The 25067-nt window shown below is 48.3% G+C and overlaps 1 protein-coding gene across 1 annotated transcript; it reads left to right on the forward strand.

Moving 5' to 3' along the window:
* Positions 1–2741: 2741 nt before the first annotated feature.
* On the forward strand, positions 2742–24142 carry SSH3 (slingshot protein phosphatase 3). The gene is made up of 14 exons (XM_081922706.1): positions 2742–3061; positions 7988–8025; positions 10364–10553; positions 13530–13648; positions 14841–14912; positions 17762–17827; positions 18052–18246; positions 18944–19037; positions 19308–19436; positions 20208–20254; positions 20545–20691; positions 21455–21655; positions 22276–22711; positions 22936–24142. The coding sequence occupies exons 1-14, from the start codon at positions 2996–2998 to the stop codon at positions 23437–23439; spliced, it is 2304 nt and encodes a 767-aa protein (XP_081778832.1). The 5' UTR covers positions 2742–2995; the 3' UTR covers positions 23440–24142.
* Positions 24143–25067: the final 925 nt, after the last annotated feature.

Raw genomic sequence — 25067 nt, forward strand, 5'->3', positions numbered from 1 at the left:
GGCTACGTTGCTATTAATTACCAATTTGGTGGGAGCAATAGCAGAGAGGGCAGGAGGGGGGTGAGAGAGGGAGGGAGGATAATACAATCTTGGAGTCGTAGAGTAGTACCATCCTTTTTCTTACAACTGTACTCAGAAAGTGTTCAGTTTAAATCATTAAGTGAAATCTACACGCTTCCTTTGCCCTCATTGCCCAGTGCCCCAGTGACAGTAAAGCAACAACTAGCTTAGTTCCTTGGCAGAGTCTAGCAATCCTCTACCCTCCACCTTTGCTTCCTCCCTTGCTGCCAATAGTACACAGCCCTTGCACCACCTAGACCATGTGCATCATTTTGCACCAATACTCTTCCCCATTGCTCTTCGTCAACACATCTCTGCCACTCCTTGTACCTACATGTCCTTTCTTAACTTTAATCAAACCGGCAGCTTCCATTTTGCCACAAAGAAACCACTGGATTTGTTCTCTGAGCCACTGAAATTATATGTCTGCTCAGCCAACATAGCATCATAGTTTTGGACTGCCCAAGTGCAAATATATACATACACTGCGCTTTGTATAAATCCGTTGGCCTTGCCTGACACAATGCATATCCCCATCTAGTGTGCATACATAGAACTGCAATTTGTCTCTATCTCTCTCCCTCCCCCGCACCCCCCTTGCTCAATCTTCTGCATGGTGCAATTTAGGAAGCCAGGCACGATGATTGTACACTGAAGAACCATGGCTGCCACGTGATAGCACAGTGACCTTAAACAGAGCAGGTGGCAATGGTACTGTTAAAATTGCTTTGGCTGGTTTCAGTTGCCAAGTCTCCCCTGCCAGTTCGGAAGGTGTGCAAGGGGCTCCCGAGAGCTGCTCTGCCTTAACCAGCTGCATTTTGGGGGAAGAGCTGTACCCAGTGGTAGTGCGGCACATGCTCTGCAACCAAAGATCCCGGGTTCAACCCCTGGTGTCTCCAGCTGGGGCTGGGAAACGGCTTCCCAATCTGAAACCCTTAAGGAGGTGCTGCCAGAGAGTGCAAGCCATACAACTGACCTAAACGTGCCAATAGCCCGATGTGCTATAAAACAGCTTCATAACGGCCTGCAGTAATTTTGGGTCCAAATTGCAGCACTGTGTCATATAGGCTGTATTGGGGAATCAAGGGGGTGGGTAGGCTGAGTGTGCCGAGATTAAGGCTGCCCGCAGTGAACCTGGAAATCCTGCCTACTCCTTTCAAAAGCTCCAAAGCAACAAGAGATGCTGCTGCCTTTCACACCGCTGACCCACCTGCCCACGCTCCTTTCCACCTGCTGGGTCTTGGGCAGGTAGGAAAGTGAAGTGGTTGTCCGCCCTTTCATTGGTTCTGTGTGTTTAAAGATCAAATGCAAAGCAAACAATTCCATTATGTTCACGAAGCAGCTTACATTAAGCATCAACAACAAAAAGCCCCAGGAATTAGCTGCAGTTCCTGCTATGTCTTCTACACTTAACAAATCTCTCAGTTGGTAGAGCATGAGACTCTTTATCTCAGGGGTGTGGGCAGAAGATTCCTGCATTGCAGGGGGTTGGACTAGATGACCCTTGTGGCCCCTTCCAATTCTATGGTTCTTGGAGGTTTAACTGTGGAAACTAGTGTGCACTATGCAACTTGCACTTTAATGTTTTAAAATATATGACCATTTCCTTTATTTTTTTAAAAAAGCATTCCCCTTTCAAATGGCTAGTTGCTTGAAATGCTTTGGATCAAAACTGCTTCCAATGAGAAATGGTTAGCAATTTGAGCTTTTAGGGGGAAGAGCTGGGTGTCTATCTAGGTCGTCTGCTGGCAGCCTTCCGCAATATCCGAAGCATTTAGAATTTCAGCACTGCTGAGTTCTGAACAGATTTTACTTTTACCTTCGATAGCCTGGCCCGGCGGTATCAGCAGCTGGCGATGTTTGCAGGGCTGTGCTTGTGGGTAGCTGTGCTATGGATTAGGAAGGCTGCTTTTTGGATCCCGATATGCAGCGGGGGTGGCAGTGGGCTCCATGCGGCCGTCGTGCCTGATATGGGGGGGGGGGCGCTGTGCTGCTTCTCGACTCCAGCCTCTGATGTTCGGCTTTTCGCTCGACCACCTGCTGAGTCATTGTAGTAATATGCGGGGGGGGGGGGGGGCTGGCAGCAGCGGCAAGGCGTTAGGTTTCCATTTTAAGCTCCGACTCTGGTGTTAGCTGAGATTTTAACTCTGCATGCATGAAAACAAACGCACAAACACGGTGCCCGCCGCCCTCCCTAATATTCAGGCCACAACGGGAAGAGAGCCTCCTCCGTTTCACACGGCTGCATCAACACTCACAGCAGCTGCAGCAACCTCTGCACATCCTCAGAAGCATAAGAGCCAACTCCTAGGGGCCGCTGTGGTCCCTTCGCCGCCCCCCTTTATAAAATATTTGAGCGCCCCCCTCCCCAAAAAAGAAGTAGATGGGCTTTGCCATTCAAATACTGTGCGTGCCATGTGATCGATTATGTGGGTCGGGGCTTACCCCCCCATATTTCATTCAAGTTGGCACCTCTGCTCAGAGGCGCTTGCTACCCCGCTTCCCACCATACGCAAGCCTAGCAGCACTCAGAATAGGTGCCGGGGCTGAGCCTTGGCCCCTGTGATGGAAGGGTGCCCCTGCGGCTTGGGGAAGCGAGCCCTGAGCAGCCCGACGCTCCTCCCACCTCCGCTCCCGGCTGGGGAAATCCCTCCCGCGTCTTGGGGCTGGTTCCTTTAAGAGCCTCCTGCCAATGACGTGCGCGATTCCTCCGCGCAGCATCCTTGAGCTTCCTGGTTAAGGCGGCCGGGTGCAGGAGAAGAAAGTTTACGGCCGGCAGGTCCCACCCTGGCGTGACCCAGGGAGTGCGCGGAAGGCTGGGCACGCCCGCCCCCTGGAGGCTGTCTGCAGCGGCGGCAGCGGCGCCGAGTGGCACGATCTTTCCCCGTCGGCTCCCCGCGCGCTGCGAGCGGAGGAAGGGCGCAGCAAGCCGCGCATGGCGCTGGTGACCGTCTGTCGCTCCCCGTCGGGGAGCGGCCACTCGACACCCACCGGCAGCAAGGTGAGCTCGCACGCCGCTTCTAGCCCAGCCTCACGCCGGCCCAAGAGAACCCCACCCTGATCCCCCGACGGGACCCACACAGCAGCGGCTCTTCTTTTAGGCACGGCTGCGATCCATCATCCCCTTTCTGGGGCTGGCGGGAGGTGCTGTTTCGACGGCTGCGCCATCGTGTGCCCCGTTCTCGCCACCTCTCTCTCCCATTGCAAGCCGTATGCTGAGCTGTGCAAGCGACTGCACTTTGCACCATTTTGGCCCCGAAGGATCTGGCCGTTTGTTCTCGCACCTCCCTGCAGGGGCGCTGTCGGAAGAAGGACTGGCTTGCGCGGGATGGGGGGCGGTATTGCGCAGAGAAGGGGGCCCAAGCGCCAAAGATGAGGCAACAGATTTCCCCGTGTCTCTAGTCTCTTCTTCCCAGTAGAGGGAGCTCCCTGGGGTGAAGCAGTAGCAGGAGTGGGATAGGGAAAGAAAACGACGGTCTTCCACTCTTATATGTAGGATTTCTTTACCTGCTGCATCAGGGACTCGTGTTTCCCACCTTTGCCACTCAAGGTGGGCCAGTATCAACCTGAAACACGAACTCCACTTAGCTGTTCTGTCATATTTGCATTCAGTGTAAGTCACAGAGTGTCAAAAGGATGGGTTTTTTTTGGGGGGGGGGTTTAAGCCATCATTTGTAGGGGAAGGCCTGTAGATCCTCATGATGGCTCTGTTCTGCCTCCATCTTCTGAATACCAGTTGCTGGAAACCTCAGCTGCTGTTGCTGTCGTGCCCCGTTTGCAGGCTTTCTGCAGGCATCTGGTTTGGCCACTGAGAACAGGATGCTGAATTAAATGGGCCTTGGGCCTGATCCAGCAGGCTCTTCTTATGTTCCAGACTGCATCTGCTCCGCCTGCAGGTTCGATTCCCAGAGTTTCCAGGCAGGACTGGGAATGTCCCCTGCCTGACACCCTGAAGAGGCACTGCCAGACCACGTAGAGATAATATTGAACTAGGTGGGCCAATGGTCTAATTTGGTCTAAGGCAGCTTCCTATGTTAACACCTCTTATGGAGCAGTATTAAAATGTCCAAGCAGAAGCAACTACCTCTGTGCTGGTAGCTGTGGCTACAGAACTAAGGTTACCAGATTTTTTTCAATGAATCCAGGGACACGTTTCAACTTCAGTCAAATTCAGTGGATTTTGTCGAGGGACTGATTTGTAAATCTGAAACGGGGACATCTGGTAACCTTATTGTAAACAGTTCTGGGTTGCCTGTTTGCAGGAGAGGCATACAAAGGCATGATCTTGAGTATGTGGCATCCCCAGAAAGGTATGGTGGAGGCATTTTACCAGCATCTTCCTTGGGCTGGGTGCTTGCACAACTCGTAGCCTTCCTGGGTGGGTGGGTGGGTGGAATGTGGGGTTCATATAGAGTGGAATAATCTGGCTGCGTGAAGCCAGAATGTTGGAGCTTCACAGTCCCTCCTCATTGCAACTGCTGTAGAGAGCAGGGGCCATCTGTGAAACACCCCTTCATCTCCTTTGGCCTGAGCCTCTCTGCCCCACACAGGATGCCTTATTGTGGGATTCCTTCCCTCCCTGATCAACTCTCTCTCTCAATTCTCCATGTAAGGAAGCCTCTCAAACGCATGCCACAGTGGTCAATTGCCTTTCCTTGCTTGGGTACCCACACATCTGCTTTCCCCAGTCCTTACTCCTTCCCCCTTTCTTCCTCTAATCAGCTCTTGACAGCTCAAGATCCTGTGCAGAAGAACTGGGCATTAATAAGTGACTTGTCAGGGACTTTCACAACTTGCCACTTCCTGCCGGTTCCTTGCAGATTGCAACGTCAGGGGCCCGTGGAAGGCAGCAAAAAATATCCCTTGCATAATAGCCTCAGAAAAGCAAGATTTCTCCACCCCGGAACACCAACCCTGGGATACCTCTGTGTCCCTTTGCACTGGGGTGCCTAGCGCCATAGTTCTCACACCCCAAGCTTGGCAGTTTGCTGGGCTGATTGCGTTTCAAGCGTAATTAGATATTGTGCAAGGAGCTGGCAATTAGGAAGTGGCAGGGACAAGGTTTGTGTTTTTTTCCATGCTTAAAAATGTCACAGGAAATTGCCAACAGACTAGGAATCACATAGATAAGGTTATGCAAGAGCCTGAATTCAAGGCCGCTCCAGGAAAATATTTGCAACCATTCCAAGGAGACGGGAGACTAGCAGTGTCCTAAAATGGAACCACACTGTGTATTTCCAAGCTGGATTCCATCCCACCCACCCACCCACCAGCCCTCAGCTGTGAAACTGTGACATTGTGCAGGTCTGCCCAGCTTGTGATCCACTAGGGCAAACACAGACCACCAATCACAGATTGTGAAACACACAAGGCTTGATAAATCTTCTAGTTTCTTGCTTATATGGGATATGGACCTACAAAAAACATGGTGGAGAGCACCTCTCAGCCCATAGATGTGGTCCGCAGGGAACACTCAGCTTAGTGGGACATAAGATGTCCAGGCTTGGTGCAGAATGCTAAGAATTAGTGTAGTAGTTAACAGCTTGAGCTGCAAAGTCCTTGGTTTGACCCTTGCCTTAGCAGGGAACTCGTTTTGTAGCTTTGGGCAAAACACTCTCTTTTGGCCTCAGCCCCACCATCTACAGTGCAGGGATAATAATACTGGCGACTAGATGATCCTCAGGGTCCCTTCCGACTCTACAATTCTATGATTGTTATTAATTGGTCACCTTTGTCTTCAGCAAGTGTTCTAGCTTCTTATATAGGCCAAGAACCAGCAGGTTTACAAAAGCATCCCTTTTATGGCAGAATCCCATATTCACTGTAGAGCCAGCCTTGGTTTTCCACCTGAAGTGAAAATCAATATGGTGACCTTTTGTTCAGTTCTGAAGTGTTTTTTTTAATGACACGAAGACAAGAAATTGGAGGTAGGAAAATGGCAGCCTTCTGGAATCTGTTGCCCATAGGTCTCAGATCCAGCCCTGACTTGTAGGCCCATAATGAAAGGCTAGCTACTTCAACATCTCTTTCAAATAAGGTTGAGAACCAAGCCAGCTTCTGTGAAGGGGGATGATTCTCATTCTGTGTCTAATTGTAGCATGCAACCTTAGTATTTGATTAGCTGCATGATGAGACATTTGGGGTTCTTTCATTTACTCCCCCCCCCCCACATAAAAAGAGAACATCTCTAGCCCATTCGGTGCTGAGATAAATTGGGAACCTGCTTGTGAAATTGCAGAATTCAGAAGGCTGAGCAAGGCTTCCAAGACCTTAGGCTTCAGTGCTTAGACTCTGTCCTTCTCTCTTCTGAAATAATAAAAAAAAGATCCAAAACAAACACCAATGCACAAAGTCAGGCTGTCGGTTGGGGCCTGTAAAATACAGAGCCCTGTATGGAAGTCCTGTTGATGTTCGGGATCAGAGGTGGCATAACAGTTCTGTGCTTGTGGTACAGAAGGGACTGCTTGGAACAGGAACATTATGTCATGCTGGGGTTTTCCATGGCAGAGCCAACAGCGCAAATGCAATTGTGAGGTGGTTTGGTTCTTCTGGTATAAAGGAATCGCTCTGAAGTTGCTATGGAAGGCGCCAGCCACCTGCCCCAGCCATGGGTGTAGCCCGCCAGAACTTGGGCCTTAGCCACACTTACCTTTTGCCCCACTCTTTGCAGGCACAAGTCTGTGCTTTAAAGCTCTGTGTCCAAGTGTGTTTCTCCCCCCCCCCCTTATTTGCCACAGAGCTTTCCCTCTGAAATCAGAGCAAATGTCAATTCTGGTTTTCTGCAGATTGACATGTGCTCTGACTGAATACTAAAGAGCAGGGAAAAGCTCTGGAGGGAAAGCTCTGGAGCAAAAAAAAAAAAAGTTGCTTGGACACATACCTTTGAAGCACTGACTGTCCCCGGAAAAGAGCAGAGGAAAGGCAAGTGTGGAGAAGCCCTTAAACCAGTGCTCGCCAGCAGTGCATTCTTTGTATGCCTTTTGTGTTGGCAAGCGTGAGCTTAAAACATTTCAGCTGTGCATGAGGTAGATGATTTTAATAATAAATGGTAGAATATTTTATGGTTTTATAGCCTGCATTTACAATGTTTGTGCATTGCTGTATGTTATGGCTTTGTGGTCTAGGCAAATAAACTTATTCATCCCTTAAAAGAAAGGCAGCCTGTTATCAATCCCAAGTTCCACCAAGGTAAAAGCCTCAGTGATTTAATTGGGTCAAACTGTTTTATCCCCAGGCCCATGCAGAGGGCCTTGTCTGAGGCCTGGGGTGGGAGTCCCCAGTTGGCTAGGAGGCATGACAGTGCAAGTCTGGCAGGGTTTCCCAGCCAGCTTAGCCCTCTGAGGAGTCAGTGCCATTTTTCTAGAAAAAGAGGTTCTGGAACTCTCCATGAACACCTCCCTCATTCTCTTAGAATGGCAATGGTGCCCACCTGAGAGGTGCCGGGACTGAGTTCCGGAGAGTTCCGGCTGGAAAAAAGCCCTCTGAGGGCCCCCTTCTTTGTGTGGACCTGCTTACCTCTGGAAGACCTTGGTGGCAGGGCCACCTCTACCGTTAAGCAAAATAAGATGGGCAGCATTTGCTGAGGAGTGCAGAGCAAACAGAGCTGAGTGTGCCATGTGATCTGCCTTGCAGCTCCCAAACTAGCCTTCTGCCCTCAGGTCCAAGGGAGGATGCTGTTCCATCTCCACTGTTCAGGTGATATTCAAGGGCCTGGTTGGCTTTTGCATATGGAATAAGGGGAGCGGCATCTTGCCCCTTTGGCTCAGGAAGCAAAATGCCTTGGGACAGCCCTTGGTGGAAATGACCGTGTCTAGGAGATTGGTGCCACATGTGCGGAAACTTAGAACATTGTTTAATCTGGAGCCAGAGATTTCTTCTTATTTGCTCTGGACCAGAAGTGACTGATCTACCTGGAATTCCCTTGCAGGATGAAGATGTTCCTCGGAAGAGACAGCTGCAGCGACGGTAAGGAGCTAGCCTTTGTCGCTTCACACATACATATAAACAAAAAGACCAGGGTCCACCCAAACCAGCGTCTGGGCTTTTTCACACAATTTATTAAAAAAATGTTTTGGATTTAGTGTGTTACTCCCAGTAGCAGGAACCCAGCACGAGGGTATCCCCCCGCCTTAAGGCATTAGGGTGGGGGGAAGTTGCACTTTGCAACTTATTTTTTAAAAGATGGTTCCAATGCTGGAGCTACATTGTGAAGAAATGCAGAAGGAAGAGACTATAAATATTCCAAAACAGTGCAGTGGGTAGTGGCGGTGCAGGAAGGTGGAGCATTGCTTCTTCTTCTAACTTAAAAAAAACAACTAGTGCTGCACCAAGAGCCCCTGTACTAGAAAAATATAGTGTCGGAGTTCAAACAGGAAAAAATAGTTGATTTATTTTTACCCTGTTTTTCATGAAGTATCCAAAGTGGCGTACTACAAAAGATGTCATAACAAATTAAACTGTTAAAAAAGCTACAGGTTAAAAAGACAACAGTGACCCAGAATATATTTAAATTGTGATACCATAGTCTGGAATTAAAAAGCAGCAAACATTTAGGAGCATATTCTGGTGCCTTTTTAAGCTGAAGGGAGAGAGGGTGCCTGCACAGAGAAGACTCTTCTTGGTTACTGCCAAACACACATAAAAAGTGTGCCATAGCTGATTGTAATGAGCAAGAAGGAGAAAGGAATCCTTCAGGTAAACGGTTCCAAACTGTTAAGGCAGTATAGGTCAAAAGCAAAACCTTAAACCTGGGTCAGTGGCTAAAAGGCAGCTAACGCAGCTCCTTTAGGAGTGGTGTAATATGCATGTGGTAAGGCACCCCGGTGAGTTGTCTAATTGCTGCATTTTGTACCAGTTGCAGCTTGCAGGGCAAGCTAAGGGCAGCCCCACATAAAGCACACTGCAGTAATCCAAACTCAAGATTATCAATGCCTGAGCCACAGCAACCAACTGATGTGGGTGTTTGGCAGTGAGGAGGAGGAGAGAGTTGTGTTCCTCATTAATATCCCATGACATTTGCAAAACCAAATTGTACACCGCAGTCCCAATTGCATTGGAGGGAAGAATTACATTTCCCCAAGAGAAGTGCAATCTTGAGACAAGTGTGTGTGCATCAAAAGCATAACAACTGCATGTTTGTTGCTCTGAAAAGAGGGGGAAAAACCTTGCAAAGAAGAGTGCGGAATAGGATAAATTATCTTGCAATGGAAAATGTGCACCAAACGAATACATGGGAGGATACTGTGCATTAAATATAAATGTACAGTATACTGGAAAGATCTCTAATTCTGGTGAACTGGAAGGATCTAATTCCATCGTCCTCTGTAACGGAACTTGCCATCTTTTCAAACACCTTTGAACTCTGCACTGAGGTGGGGCAGGGGGGTGAGGTGGACATAGAAATAATGGCTGGGGGAACGGCTACTGCCCACTCCCCCTACTGCTCCTCTACTCTAAATTGCTTCCCCTAGATAATCTCTGCTTTTTAAAAAATGATGGGAGCACCTTTAAACACGCTAGTGTGTAGCATGTAGGGAGTATTATAGCCTTTCTGTCTAATTAGTCATGGGTTGGCAGTCATTTTTAGAGCACACATCTGTGTTTAAAAAGTGTAAGAAAAGCTGAGATTTGGCAAATAGTTTTTTAAAAATATTTTGAAAGGGCTAAGGGCACTCTTGGGGGGGGAATGCCTTATACTTTGTGTGTGTTTTTTTTAAGTAGGTAATAAATCAATGTTGACATTTTTTTAAAAAAAGAGTATGCAATTTCTAAAATGCTTGCTTGTATTCCAGGTGAGTATAGCTAATATTGGTTATATATTCATTAGAGTCAATGTTTTTCAACATTTTATTTTAAAATCTGATGTGATTTTCCAATGTTCTGCCACCTCTGTATACATTTAATAGGCCTTAAGGCTTCTAGCTAGCACAACCTACTTAGTTTCCCTTGATGGCTAGGCCTGCCTCTCTTGGACTACTTCAGATTTTGTGACTGTTCTGTAATTGCAAATTGCTCCAAAGCATTCATGGGGAAGGGCCGTAGTTCAGTGGAAGAGCACCTCTTTTATACAGAAAGTCTCAGGTTCAGTCCCAGGCGTCTCCAGGTAGGACCGGGAGAGATTCCCAGCTTAAAACTCTAGAGACCTGCTGCTGAACAGTGTAGAAAAGGCTCAATTCAATGGATCATTGTCAGGGTAAGGCAGCTTCTTACATTCCCCCTTGGAATGAGGAAGGATTTAATGGGGCAAGCTCTCCTCTGGAGCAAGAGAGTTTTTCTACCTATCTCCGTTTCTTTCCCTTTTCAGCCACAACTTCGTCATGGTCAAAGGAGCTGCTTTGCTCCTGCAGGAAGAAGAAAAGCTGGAGTCTGTGCAGGAAGGCCCAGCCACCCCCCTGGACCACAAGCCTAAGAGTGAGAATGCCGCGGCAGAACAACAGGAGCAGCACTTACAGCAAATGGTGGGGTTGATGCGGCCAGAAGACAGCATCCGGCTGGTGAGACTGTGAGGGCAGGGAGATACGGCAGAGTGTGGATGAGAGGAGACAGGAAAGCAATTGGCCTGACCACAAAATGTGCCTCTTCGGATAAAGAGTCTGGAGCAGGCAGTTATGGAGTTCAGTGTTTTTGACTGCCTTGTAAAAGAGTTTGCTTGGGGTAGGGCCTTTGCCCTTTTCCCTCCTCCTGTTCTGGAATCAGCACGGTCTCCATTTCCACCCACTCAACCCTGCCAAGGCCCAACACTCAGGGCAAATTCCCTTCCCTGCCTGGCTCAGCATTGCTTACTATTGGAACAAAAAATATTCCAGCTTTCTGCTGCCAAGCCAGGCCAGTTTAAGGTTCATTCTGTTCATCAAATGATCTTATCTACCAGAGTTGACCTTCTGTAGTAACACCCACAGATTACAATTAAAGCACATGGCTTCACCCACTCCAAAGAGCCCTGTAGGTTGGTGCTGTTTACTATAAGTCTGTGATTGGTAAACTATTTGTTTATTACTTATTAAATTTCTATACCACCCCCCATCCGAGGATCACAGAGTGATTTACAATATAAAAACACAAAAATACATAGCACTGTAACAAACAAAAACAATAACATCCCCATCACCACAGAGCATTTGTTTTATTTATTGCAGCTTCCATGGGAAGTTGTGACTATTAAAGCTGTGCTTTAAATGTATGTTAGTGGGATTCCTTTCCTTAATGGCATAAGTGCTTTCCTGCCCTCCTGTCCAGAACCACCAGCTGTACCCAGTGTGCCTTGCTGCTGTCCTACAGGCCTGGTTAGGCAAGCCGTGCCACAAGAGACAACTGTTCTGAAATGAAAGAGGGCTATTTTCTGCAGACAATATTTCAGAAAAGGGAGGTGTGTGCCCTCAGGCTCCGGCCTAGTTCTAAGAGGCAGTAAACCTGTGTCTAGACAGTATCACTTCAGGCTGTGGGTGGGATTCACATGACTGAATCCTTCCATCGTGGGATCGCACCTGAAGCCTGAAAGGGCACAAGTTTACTGCCTCAGTGAGAACGCCTCAGTGACCCAGATTTCTCCCAGGCTAGTTCAGCTGGTTTGTGGAGTGGACACCCGACTATTAACTCCTTCCTCTTGGCCTTGATCTTCACCTTTCTCCTCCTCTTAGTGCGATTCTAGAAACTGTGTTGCCTCTTGCCTGGGAGTCCTGTGATAAACTGATTCCGCTTTGCCTTCCTGCTGCAAAACTCTGTGCTGGAGAGGCCTGGTTTCTGAGAGCCTCATTGTCCATGCTTGTGGAGGCTCAGAGCACGGCGGCAAGGGATTCCTCTCCTTGAGGAATGTGGTTTTCAGGCAGACATTCAGCCGGGAGCTGCAGCCACTTCCCCATTTATGGCCTGCGGGGCTTTTGCTCTCTTGGGCAGACAGCCAGAGCTGGCGTCTCTGCCGAGTCTGATCCCGGCTTTGGCTTTGGGGACTCTGCTGGGAGATTTCCAAAGTAGCATGTGCTGGGTATTCTTTCTTTTCTAGAGAGTGAGTCACAACAGCCTCCAAGTACCTGGGGCAGTTCCTGAAGGCAGCGGTTCTCATGCTGCTTTCTGGTACCTGCTGATGTTCTTGGGAGCTGAGCAGACGTGGCTCATTCGGAAGTTCAGTAGTAGCAGACAAGCTACTGTATTTTTCGCCCCATAGGATACACCGGCCCATAGGACGCACCAAGTTTTTTGGGGGGGAAATAAAGAAAAAAAAATTATTTCTCCAATGGGGCCAGCAGCGGGGAGAAGTGCTCTTCAGACCAGATCCGGTGACAGCGGGGAAGAGGCGCTGCGCCTCCCAGCTGTCCCCGGAGCTTGCAGAGCTGGCGGTGGAGAGAAGCACGCGTCTCCTGGCCGTCAGCCTCCAAACCACATCGGGAGACAGCGGGATGGCGGCGTTCCGCCTCCCCTCTGTCCCCCGACCTTGTGGGGCTGGCGCTGGGGCTCTCCTGAAGCCTGGAGAGCGAGAGGGGTCGCTGCGCACCGACCCCTCTCGCTCTCCAGGCTTCAGTGAAAGCCTGCATTCGCCCCATAGGACGCACACACATTTCCCCTTCATTTTTGGAGGGGAAAAAGTGCGTCGTATAGGGCGAAAAACACGGTACCTTAAAAGATAGCTTGCTCCCCACTGCGGATCTTCCCTTGCAGTGTGGAAAATGGAGAATTAAATAAATAAACGTGCATCTGTCCAGTATACTCTCAGTTCAGGCAAGTCAATACTGAGGTCTCATATGCTTGTCTAGTGGTCCACAATAACACTCCCTGCTCCCTCTCTATGTGTGTCTTCCTAGAACATGCCCCAAACCCCTTGGCAAAACTACTGAAGATCTATGGCATTTGCCAATGTGGAAAGTGTGCAGAAAAATATGAAAAACACTCCCATAACACTTAGGTCCAGAGGCTCTTCCCTCTGATCCTACCACGCAATGCCAAACTGCATTCACTTAATCCAGGGGTGGGAGGGCCTTTTTCTGAAACTCCCCTCCTATTTTCCTAATGATTTTGTGCTAAAAGCCTTTTATAATATGATTTTCAATGGATGATTTAATAGCTTTGAGAACTTCAGTGCCACGGCTCTTGGGCTCAGAGATGAAAATGTGATGCACTTATTTCTGGATAAATGTAAATAGAGTTTCTCCTCAAACCTTTTTTCCCCTCACACTGAAAAGTGCACAAATGGCTACTGACAAGGAACAAGGGGCACTTTGTCTTAGGCTTACTTGGATTATCCCAAGTTGCTGTCTTAGATTATTTCCACGCAAGTAACAATATGATACTTAGCTATGACACTGGTCTCAGGAATCATGGAATTTTTTTCAGAAGTTGCTGGTGGTGCTAAACAAAGAACTATACCTGGATCTGCCAAATGCACCACCAACAGTTATGTGGAATCTTATTGTCATATGTGTGGAGGTGACACACACAAGGACAGTCTTGCAAGGACTGTATGTTTTTTCCTCCTCCAGGCTGTGAGGCTGGAGTCGGCTCGAGCTCACCGGATCCGGTACTTGCTGGTTGTGTCAGCAGCAGAGGTGGAGAGCAAGAGTGAGATGGTGCTGCTGGGAGTTGACTTCCCTGAAGAAGGGTGAGAGGACAAGGGAAGGAGCACGAAGATGCAGAAGGGGTGGGGCCCAGGCACTTCTAAGCTAGAAAGCTTCCAGCAGTCTATACTGTCTTGCCTTGTATCTTCTGCATGATGTCTTTCATCAAGGCTTGGACCAAAATGAGATACCCAATAAGGCTGCTATTCTTGACCCACTTGCCTGAGAATAGGCCCCATTTAATTATATAGGACTTTCGTTCTGAGTAGACATGACTAGGATTGTGCTGGAAGTCTCTTAGACTACAGGCTGATGCACACTACTTCCTTGAAAGTAAGCCCCATTGAACGCGGTGGATCTTACTTCTGAACAAACATGCATAGGGAACAGGCAACATTCTCTGCTTCAATAACCAAGGTTGTGTTCCAAATTACCATTAGCTGAAGGCAAGTTCTGTTGAAATTAATGGGGCATGCTTCCAAGAAAATGCACTTGGAAGAACACAACCCCTTTTCTCTCTGCATGATGTTTGTTTAAAACCCTTATCGAAAGCATCTTTGCTTCAGAGTGCTTTCTTTCTGTCCTTCACTGTGTGTGTGTATCTAAACTCCTTAATGTATTTTACTCCCTGGTCGAACTGGTTTGGCAACCCTTCACCCAGTCTTTCCTCTCCACCCCATTCCCAATGTCTGTGCTCCAGAAGAACCTTTGTTTATGTATTCAGTAAGGGCACAGGCACTCGAGCATGCCGCAGGAAGACGTCCAAATCAAGGAGCTGAATGGAAGATAGCAGTGCAGTTCGCCAAGCACCTCTGTCACAGCTCTGGAATGCTTACTTGGCTTTGCTATCAGTGATTTTTACAATGCTGATCAAGCTATTGGAAAAGCAGGTTAAGAGGCGAGTGCAGATGGGGTGAATGGGGAAGGTTTGTAGGACAAGCACAGGGACTATAACAGGGGTCAGCAAACTTCTTCAGCGGGGGGGAACCAGTCCACTGTCTCTCACACCTTGTGGGGGGCTGGACTATATTGGGGGGGTGAACGAATTCCTATGCCCCACAAATAACCCAGAGATGCATTTTACTTATGTAAAAGCACACTGATTCCAGGACCACCCGCAAGCCGGTTTGAGAAGGCGATTGGGCCAGATCCAGCCCCCAGGCCTTAGTTTGCCTACCCATGGACTATAATAACCCCTTCAGTAGCTACCTGATCTCTTCTCTCTTTGCCTCTCAGTTCGGCTGCCTGCACACTGGGGATGGTGCTTCCGCTTTGGAGCGACACTCAGGTCTTCCTTGATGGCGATGGGTAAGAGACATACCTAACCCCACCAGGCACCCACAATGCTCTATGTAATAGTAATCCTCATATAAGCTTTGTGCTTTGCAAACAAACTAGGATACTCAAACAGACTGAGATAGTGAGAGGCCACTTTTTTGGTGTGTGTTTATTTTTCTCCTCGCCCAGTTTCACCAACAATGCCTGCTCTCTCATCTGACTTGAAAATGGTCTCCACAGACTACAAACCACTTACATCCTGAATAGCTACGGGAGGGTTTGGGTTTTTTTGCTGTCTCTCCCTCCTGTGGAAACCAAGCATTCTTTTCTGCATGGTCTCTTTTTCTTAAAAAGTCTCCTTGAGAGCCTGCCCCATGCTGTGTCTCATTTTATGGTTGTTGTTGTTAATAATAGCTATGTAGCACCACTAATGTGCACAGCTTTATTTCAGTGAGTCATACTTGTGTTTGGTTCCATGATGGAAAAGGACTAGGGTATGTGTGTTCATGCCAAACTTTTCACAGGAAAGGTATGTTTTGAAGGAAATCCAAGAAGGTCTACTTCACACAGGTTTCCTGGAGAGCAGTTCTAGGCATAAGGGGCAAAAGGGGGTAAAGGGCAGAGTCATCTGAGTTAGCAGGAGAGCTTCAGGCAGTTGAAGGTGGTTGAGCTGGAGGCACAAAGGCCTTGAGTGGCCATATTTTGGGATAAAAGAGCAAAGAGATGGACCTCTGGGCCTTAATTAGCCGTGTTTAGGGAAGTTTTTAATTTTTGATGTTTTATTCTGTTTTTAATTTGATGGGAGCCACCCAGATTGGCTGGGGAAACCCAGCTGGATGGGCAGGGTATAAATAAATTATGATGGTGATGATCATGATGATAACAAAATTAAAAAATTCCTTCCAGTAGCACCAGTAGCACCTTAGAGACTAGTAGCACCTTCAGATACATTGAGTGTATCTGCAGAAGTGTGCATGTACACGAAAGCTCATACCAATAACAAACTTAGTTGGTCTCTAAGGTGCTACTGGAAGGAATTTTTTTTATTTTGTTTCCACTACAGCAGATCAACACGGCTACCTACCTGTAACTAGATGATGATGATGATGATGGAGGGCTAACTAGGGTTCAGGGTCAACCCAATGTATTTTGGAGGTTCAGGCAAAAAAAATACATAAATCCAAATTGTACCTTCCAACGAAAAAATAGATAAATAAAAAGCAGACACTTTGCCACCCTTCAGTGGCAATCCAAGTCTGCTGCCTGAGGCAATCCACCGCCCCAGCTAATGGTACTGCCAACTGTTCACAACCCACTGCAAGCTTAAGCCACTTAACTCTGCACTGAAGCATAGACTTCATATTCACCGTGTCTGGCCCAGTCCAGGATTTATTAAAGTCAGGGATCAAATCTGCCATGAATATTATACACTGGTCGCATTTCTCAGCAGGCAACTCAAAGAGAACTCCTTTGACTAGGGCCAGCCTGGATGTTCAACAGCCAGTCCTATTGACTGTGTTCCATCTTCACTAGTGGCTGTATTGTAGGTCATTTTAAGGTGAACAAGGTTTTAGAAAGTATTTATCCTCACACCTCCCTTGCAAAATGTGCCTGTCCCACAGTGATGCAGAGATAAGCACTACAATCCAGGGACACAGACCGAGGTTTTAACTGAAAACCTTCAACTTTGTAGTTAAAGCATTAGGTTTGTGTTTCCCAAACTTGGGTCTCCAGCTGTTTTTAGACTCCCATTGTCTCTGACCACTGCTCCTGCTAGGTAGGAATGATGGGAGTTGTCCAAAAACAGTTGGCAACCCAAATTTGTAAAACACTGCTGTAGATTGCCATTCTCACAATTAGGACCTCACTGGAGCAAACAGAATAGCTATCAGTGCTAAGAGCTGTTACCCATGGGTGTAACCAAGATTTGGGGGTGGGCAGGACTTTTGTTAGGGAGGCAGAACCAATGTGATTGGTCAGTTAAGTATTTCTATTGTTTTACTTGATCTAGAGGGGCAGCTGCCCCCCTTGGCTATGCCCATGCTGTTGTCTCAGTCCCCATGCACCCCAGTCATGTGTTCTGTTAGACAATGCATTTGCCATTTCAAAAAAATCAGAACTCCTCAAACAGGACACTGGCCAGTCACTAAACCACAACTGCAAGCAATCAGACTTTCAGGTTTCCTTGTCCAGAAGGGAAAGCAATAGCTCCCTGAAACTCCGCACTAGTTTACACTGCATAGTCAGGAAAGTCACAGGAGCATTCCAACAGCTGAGGGGCAAACCCACAATACAGGCCTCATCGTAATACCGCACATAAAATACAATTGTCTGTTTAACTTCCAGAGTTACACAGATATCGCTTTGCAACTTACTTTTCTGGCTCCCCGCCCCCTCCTGAGGAAAAGTAATCACAAACTAAATCAGTGGGGCCTGACAACTGGCCTGGTTTCAGTAGAGTTGTTAGAATTTTCCATATTTAACTTGTCCCCTGCAGAAAACTTTATGGTTACAATGAGGGAAGAATAATTTATTTGCTAAGGCTGAGAATTTTTAGAAGGATTAAGCAGTGCAGAAGAAGCGTACCTAAAATATTGACTTCAGCTGGCGCCATCCTTTCTAGAATGCGTAGATTAAGGTTGTTGCCATTGCACAAGGCAAGAAGCAACACCATCCTGACTTTTAGATCTCAAGAGCAGAAAAGGATCAGATTCTCTTTTTTGCTTACAAATGGAACCTGGCACCATGGAAGATCTCAAACTAGTTTCACAACCGTGCCAAGTACTGCACTGTTCTTTGCCTCTTTCCATATATCTGCATCTCAGGTGGAGCACTCCCAAGTTACTTGTGACACTGCTCTCCCCCTTCTCTTTCCCCAGGGGCTTCAGTGTGACGTCTGGGGGGCAGACCCGTATCTTTAAGCCCATTTCAGTCCAGACCATGTGGTAAGCAAGGCTGTCAGGTAGGGTGAAAAGCGCAAGGACATGTGTGGGAAAGGATGAATGTGGGGAACAAGGATATAGTTGCCACTATTGCTTTTGGTAGGCTGGGAGAGGGGCATCATGGAGGAAAATGGGAAGAGAGATGTGCATTTCTCTGATGGCAGTGGTAGCCTTCAGAGGATTTTTTTAGCGCATCTCTGATGTCTGATTGTCATCTCTGCTCTCAGGTCAGCGCTGCAAGTGCTGCACAAGGCATGCAGCGAAGCCATCTGCAACAACCATTTCCCAGGAGGCAGTGCGTTGAGCTGGACCGAGTGGTATCAGAAGGCTGTGAACTCGGAGCAGAGCTGCATTAATGAATGGCTAGCCATGTCCGACTTGGAATCTGTGCGGCCCACTTCTCCTGCAGCCTTCTCTGACCAGTCAGTGATGGCCCTTCCCCTCCTAGGGCTGGTTATAGGCTGTGAATGATGTAGTCAGCAAAGCTGCAGTGGTTCCAAGGTGGAACTCAATACCATGCAGTAGTCCAAAGCACAGACATTTCAGGTGGCCCTGCTAGCCAGTTTTAGGGACTACTGTGCAGAAAGTGCTTCTTCTGTAGGTCATGAAAGGGAAGGGTCCTTGCTTTTGGGTTTTTTTGTAATAATAAGGGAGGGAGGGAGATGCTGATCAGAGACACAGATCAGAGCAGAAGCCCACCCCAGTTCAGGTCACGTAGCATCACTTTTTGTGGTGCACTGGAGTGGAGTGGTTTGGGTACCAAACTAGTACTTGAGAGAGACCCAGGTTAACATTCTTACCTAGCCATTGAGTTCACAGGGTGATATTGGGTCAGTCAGAGCCTAACCTACCTCACAGCAACTTGTGAGGATAAAATTGAGCTGTGGGGGGGAGTAATCCTTAAGGCCCTCAAAGGAAGCTCAGGACATACATGCAATAAATGAACGAGCACATTTACAAATGTGTAAAAGATACCTAGGGAAATGCAAAGCTTTGGCATGGTGTCAAGATTTGTAACCCTACTGCCAGTGGGGGAGGGATGCTCTAGGCATGCCATGGTGTCTGGGGCAGAGTCTGGCGAGCCAAGAGCTTTGCCGACCCTCCGTCTCTGTGCCTCAGGCCGACAGCACAGGAGATGACAGAGCGGATGATCCGGGCCAAGCTGCGTGAGGTGATGGCCACCACTGACCTGGAGAACATCACCTCCAAGGAGGTGGGATGTTGGGCCAAGGGGGTGAGGGAGGAGGGGGCGGGGGAGAGAGAATGTGAGGGAATGGAGACGTGTGTGAGGGGGTGTGTGTGAAAGAGAGAGGGTATGGGAGCAAGGTATGTAAAACAGGGACTGGGAAGGGAATGTGGGAAAGCAGGGGTATGTATAGGGGTTGGAGTGATGGGTGAGGGAAAGGAATGGGCGTGTCATTAAAAAGCAGCCAGGCTCAAAAGCAACCACAGGCACTCACAAGCTCCCTCCCTCTTCCTGCAGATCCGTACAGAACTGGAGCGGAGAGCCGGTCGGAGCCTGAACGACTATAAGGAGTTTATTGACAATGAAATGCTTCTCATTATGGCTCAGATGGATCGGCCCTCCAGGATTTTTGACTATCTCTACTTGGTGAGGAAGTACAGGAGAGGGACCCATGATGCCAGCAGACTGGAGCTCCAAGCCCCTAAAAATGGCAGTCCCTCCTCTCAACTTAAGAGTCCTCAAAATTCTTTCCTGGAATGGCAGGAAGATGGAAGCCTTGCTGTTATTTTGAGGCCTCCAGGCTTTGCCTTCCCTTCCACCATAAGAGGACGCAAAGCCCCCTGTAAAGCCTCTCCCTTATACTACCTACAGGGCCTTCTTGAGAGATAGCATGGGGCAGCAGATTTATATTCTTTACTTCATACAAAGTTGAAGATCACAGCAAGCAGCTAAGGCTGCAATTCTAAATGGATGGTTTGCACTGAAATGGTTCCATCTTTGGTGGCCATCAGTCTAGCCTCAACAGGTGGTGGAACATACAGAACAGCCTTGGAAGCTGACCTAAGAAACTGGACAGGCGCTATTAAATTAGTATACCGCCCTATACCTGTAGGTCTCAGGGCGGTTCACAGTTACTCCCTCACATAAAAATCACAACCAAGCACACCAGGAAGATGACTCTGCTATCTTTCTATATGCTGGCAGTTTTTCCTGTTGGGGACATATTCAAAACCTCAGTTCCTTCACCTACCCAGTCTGCAATGTTATAAGCTAGGAGGGACTCTTCCACATGATTTGGCTAAATTTGTTCGGTTTTGAGTATTTAATGAGCAATTGCAGGATGGCTGAATGTTTGTGAACTATTTGCACTCGCCTGGGACTGAGCTCTGTGCATGGTGTTGTTCCTTTTTGTCCCAGGGCTCTGAATGGAATGCAGCCAACTTTGAGGAGCTTCAAAGGAACAGGTATGTCACCAAAAGATGCTGCTCAGAGAGCAAGACTAGTACCTTCGGGAACTTCATCTGATCTGGATTCCTTGGACACTGAGATGACCATTTGGCACACCTCTCCATGTAAACTTGCCTTCTAGTCAGAAGGGATTTCTACTATGCATTCCAACCCGACTGAGATACTGAGCAACTGCAGTGGGGGTTGTTTAGGAAATGGGACATGGTTTAGTTAGTTGAGGCCATGCTTAAAACATGGTGAAAAAGAGCTGCTCACATTCTTGATTACTCCTTGCCTTGCCTTACAGGGTCAGCCACATCCTTAATGTCACCCGTGAGATCGACAACTTCTTTCCAGAGCACTTTACGTACATGAATGTCCGGCTCTATGATGAGGAAACCTCACAGCTGCTGCCACACTGGAAGGAAACTTACAACTTCATTTCGGCTGCCTGGTGAGAAGTGGACACCAAGGTGGTAGTTGTGATTTCAGCTGCAGCACTTGTGTATTGCAAGCTAGGCTTACCAACATGGTCCCCAGCTAGTCAATGGGATTGCAGGCACAGAAATGGGCTTTTCAGTGGGAATCCAAGGGCTGAGGTAGAAGAGAAGGGCTCCTGCCACAAAAAGCCCCCACCTCCCTGAATGAAATGTCAGCTGTTGTTTGAGAGGGCCTGTGATACCAGGTAGGACTGTCAACCTATTCTCTCCTTTCACCCCAGAATATTTTGTAGGTGAGAATTTGGCACAGCCCTTGGTAATAATAATAATAATAATAATAATAATAATAATAATAATAATAATCCCATCAGACTGGGTTGCCTCAATACACCCCCTACTTCATTAAGAAGTACGATGCCATCAGTTCCTAGCTTTTGATCTCTGTCAGATTTGACACAGCCAGTTACACGTTTGGAAGAGCAAGCAGCTGAATTCATCCATCTCCTCCCAGCACCCTAACCACTACACCACACTGGCTGTTGAACAACCATAATGTTTTCCAAGCAGCAATGATAGTCACTTGCTTGGATTCATCATGATCACAGCAGAGTGGCCTCAGCATAATATAGCTAATCTGTGCCTTGGCAAGTGTTGAGTTAGGCCAAGAAGCTGGGGTATCCTACGCTTGGCTGAAGGTACAGCAACTGGATGCTGAATTTCATGACTGTCCTGGGTGATGCTGTAGCCCTGCTTATAGCAAATATTCATTCCCCACAGGGCGCAAGGCTCTCGGGTGTTGGTGCACTGCAAGATGGGCGTGAGCCGCTCTGGCTCCACAGTGATTGCATATGCCATGAAGGAGTACGGATGGTCACTTGAGCAGGCCCTTTCCCATGTACGGGAACGACGCCCAATTGTCCACCCCAATCCAGGATTCATGAGACAGCTGGAGCTTTATCAGGGCATTCTGGACGCAAGGTAAATCCAAGGGGAGGGAGAGCAGGTCTGGTCACTGTGTATGTATGTGGGGAGGGCAAGGGAGACTGATGGGAGCTGCAGCTGACCAGCCTGATCAGACCACAGCAGAAGGCTTTGTTTTTATTGTCCAAGAGCCAAACTACATGTTACATGCAACAGCATGATGATCCTCTTAGACTGGAAAATCTACTTTCAGTGGGGCTATTGGGATCAGAGAAGATCTCCCCTTCCTGGGATTCTAAGCACCTGTGTGCAAAGGCAAACAGGAAAGATTCCGTGTGGAAAAAAATGATGGGGGTGCCAAAGAGTGGCAAGGAAAAGATCCGGCATCCATGCCATCTGCTCCATTTCCAACTTCCACTCCAAAGCACTTCTTCCAGTTAAAAAGGGCTGTTTCGTATTGTTATGCACACGATATTTAATCTTAAACAGGGAGCCACTGATAGCAAAATTGTCCCACATTAATAGTGCAGCAAAAATTAAATAGACATTGTGATTATCTTTAATATGTGTAATTAATGCTTCTCACTGTAATTCAAAGTCCATTCTTTATTTGGTTCTTTATTTAGCATTCCTTGCTGAATAATCTCTTACATTGTTCACCTCATGTTACTACACAGCCGACACAGCAGCCTATGGGAACAAAAGGCAGGAGATGCCCACTCAGAAGATTCTCCAGATATAAGTGATGCCAGCAGTGATCCTTCAGGAAGCCCATACTACGAGACTTTAAGCTCAGAAGAAGAACCAGAGGAGCCAGTGACAACCCCCCAGTATTGCTTTCGTCCTTTGCGGGAACCTCCTGAAGAACCTCACCATCCCGTGGACCCTCCTGATAGTCCCAGGCTCAGTCTTCAGGCCACAGAAGAACCTGGGGCATCGGATGACTCTGGAGCTGAGGAAGTGCGAAGACACCTGGCTACGATGAGAGTGCCAGAGAAGCCAGCCACGCTCAGACGGGAACGCATCAATCTCTATGCTGTCATGCGCAGCATCAGTGAAATGGACAGCCCAGAACGCCACATCTCTGTACCAGAGTGTGCTGCTGAGGAAGAGGTAAGAGGGTCATGTAAGGGCATGCTCCCAGAGAGAGGCAAGTGGAAAGAGTGAGGGAACTTATAATGGAGCCTCAAGGCATACAAGGGAAACAAAAATGGCAATGCATAAATCAGTGGATCTGAAACCTCAGCTAATGCGAAGATGAATGGTAGAGGCAGGATGAAGAAAAATCCTTTGTAATTGCTGGCCCTCATTCAGTCTACCTCTTCTTCCTCCAACAGGTATTTCTTCATGATGAAAAGAAGAAGACTGTGACCTTTGAGCCATTTCCCCAAAATGAAGAGAATTCAGGGTCAGGAACAGACTCTACAGCAAAGGTGCCACTGCCAGAGGAAGAGGAGGCTCAGGGTCGCAGGGCCAGGCGACGCGGGCGGAGGGCTCACCGGGGACGTCGCCATGTCTGCAAGCAGCTTTCATACTACCCGGCACCAGGCAGGGTGCGCAAAGTTGTCCAGCGCATGGAGGGCCCTGTCCCATTTGGCCGCAGGCCCGCCTTACAACACCGGCTCTCTGTGGCTCAGCTGGCTGATGCTGCCCTGGTGGTGAGCCGGGCCAAGGAGTTTGAGGGATACACAGATCCCGAAGGACCAGACAAGCTCCGGTCCCCTTCTCCTCAGGAATCCAAACCTGAGGAAAGCACTGCCCTCTGTTCTTCCTTGCCCTGCTCCCGGTCCCGGCGGATGGTTCGCCAGGCCAGCGTAGACATGGACCCCAACTCAGGGTGAAGCCCTTGCTGTGGCATTTCTCCCTTTCTTCTGTTCATAAGTGGAGTGATAAATGGAGCCCTGAAGGCCAAACAGGTTCACTTCCTATTGTTGGGGGCTTTTTTCCTCTGCCTGAAGCACTATTGGCAGTTGGTGTGGGAAGTGGCAATTTAAAGCTGCCTGGGAGAAGGGCAGGAAAGAGGAGGAAGGAAGACCATCCCTTTAAGAGACTATAGTGCTTCACAGGCTCTTCATCTCTTTCCATAGCTATGGAACTGCACTGGGGGGCAACCAGCGCTCTTATGGGGCTCTGTCCCATCCACTTATTGCAGACCTCTAAATGGCCTTGAAGACTGCACAGCTCCAAGATTTATACTGCAGGCACTTCTGCTTCTTCCTTCAACACACTTTTGATAACACTATCCTTTGTTAAAGCCGTGGGGGTCCCTGTGGCCTCCCAAGATGTCGCTGGGCTCTTAACTCTCTCCAGCCCTGCCAGCATGGTGAATGGTCAGAGATGATGAGAGTAGTAGTCCAGCACATGAGGAGGGCTCTGGGCTCCCCACATCCCTGCTTTATGAGGTGGGGCCAGGGAAGTAGTATCTCACTGTGATCATAACCGGGGAAGAAATGCCCCCTGTTTACTTTTGCACACACATACGCAACCACTGTGCCATTGCCAGCTTCACTCTGCTTGGGAATAAAAGAGTTGGTTAACTTTCCACTTGCTGGAACTCTGGTCTTGTCCTTTTCTTTGAAATGTGTGCCCTAATGCTTGGGACCTAATCTGTGACCACAAACTCGCCTACCTGAGGGAGGGAAACGGGGGACAGTCTTTTCCTCTGGCTAGGCTACTCAGTATCCACGCAGCTGTGGGGCTCTGTTAAAGACAGTGTGGCTGCGTGGTAATAGCTGGCCATTTGCGTTAGGTGGAACAACGGGTCAGTAAAGAATCCCACAACATCTGGCTGTTTGCAGAATCAGTTTTCTGTGGGCCCCTCGATCATGCCGTGAGCTGAGTTTTACCTATGCAGAATGAGGGCGCAGCTCACCATGTGACCAGTAGAGTGTGCAGACAGCAAAGCACATAGTCACACTCGCCCCAACTTCTCCGAGTGGTGACGAATCCCAGGGAGAATTGGCGAGCCTGGTTACATTACACATAAGCATCAGAACCTCTAGCGGAGGGTGGGGAGAAACTACAGTTACCAGCACCCCTTTCGGTCCGCTTCCTGCTTGCGCCATGGTGTCGTTGCGTAATTTTACGTCGCCGCCATCTCATGCCTGCTAAAAAGAACAGAGCTAGGAACTTAATAGAGTAGCTTGTCTCATTGACAGATATGAGGAAGCTGGATGTACATTTTTTTTTGTCTCCAGCTGAAAGCGAGAGCTGCCCTTGGTAATTGACTGTGAGATTCAAGATTTCAGCGTAGTTATTTACTGAGAAGCAGAACCAGAAAGTATTCAGAGAGACAGCAGCTGATTCAGGCCTTACTTCGCGTGGAAATGAGTGCCCTGCCAGTGCTAGTACAGTCCAATATTACAGAGGAGCATGGTTTTCAGCAGCCTTGCAATGTAGAGTCACTGAATGAAGGGTGGAAGCAGGGTTGGGGCTGCCTTAAATTTTCAGGCCAAAGTCCAATCAGGTT

This window comes from Podarcis melisellensis (genome assembly GCF_964234715.1).
Source record: "Podarcis melisellensis genome assembly, chromosome: 1".
NCBI lineage: Eukaryota > Metazoa > Chordata > Lepidosauria > Squamata > Lacertidae > Podarcis > Podarcis melisellensis.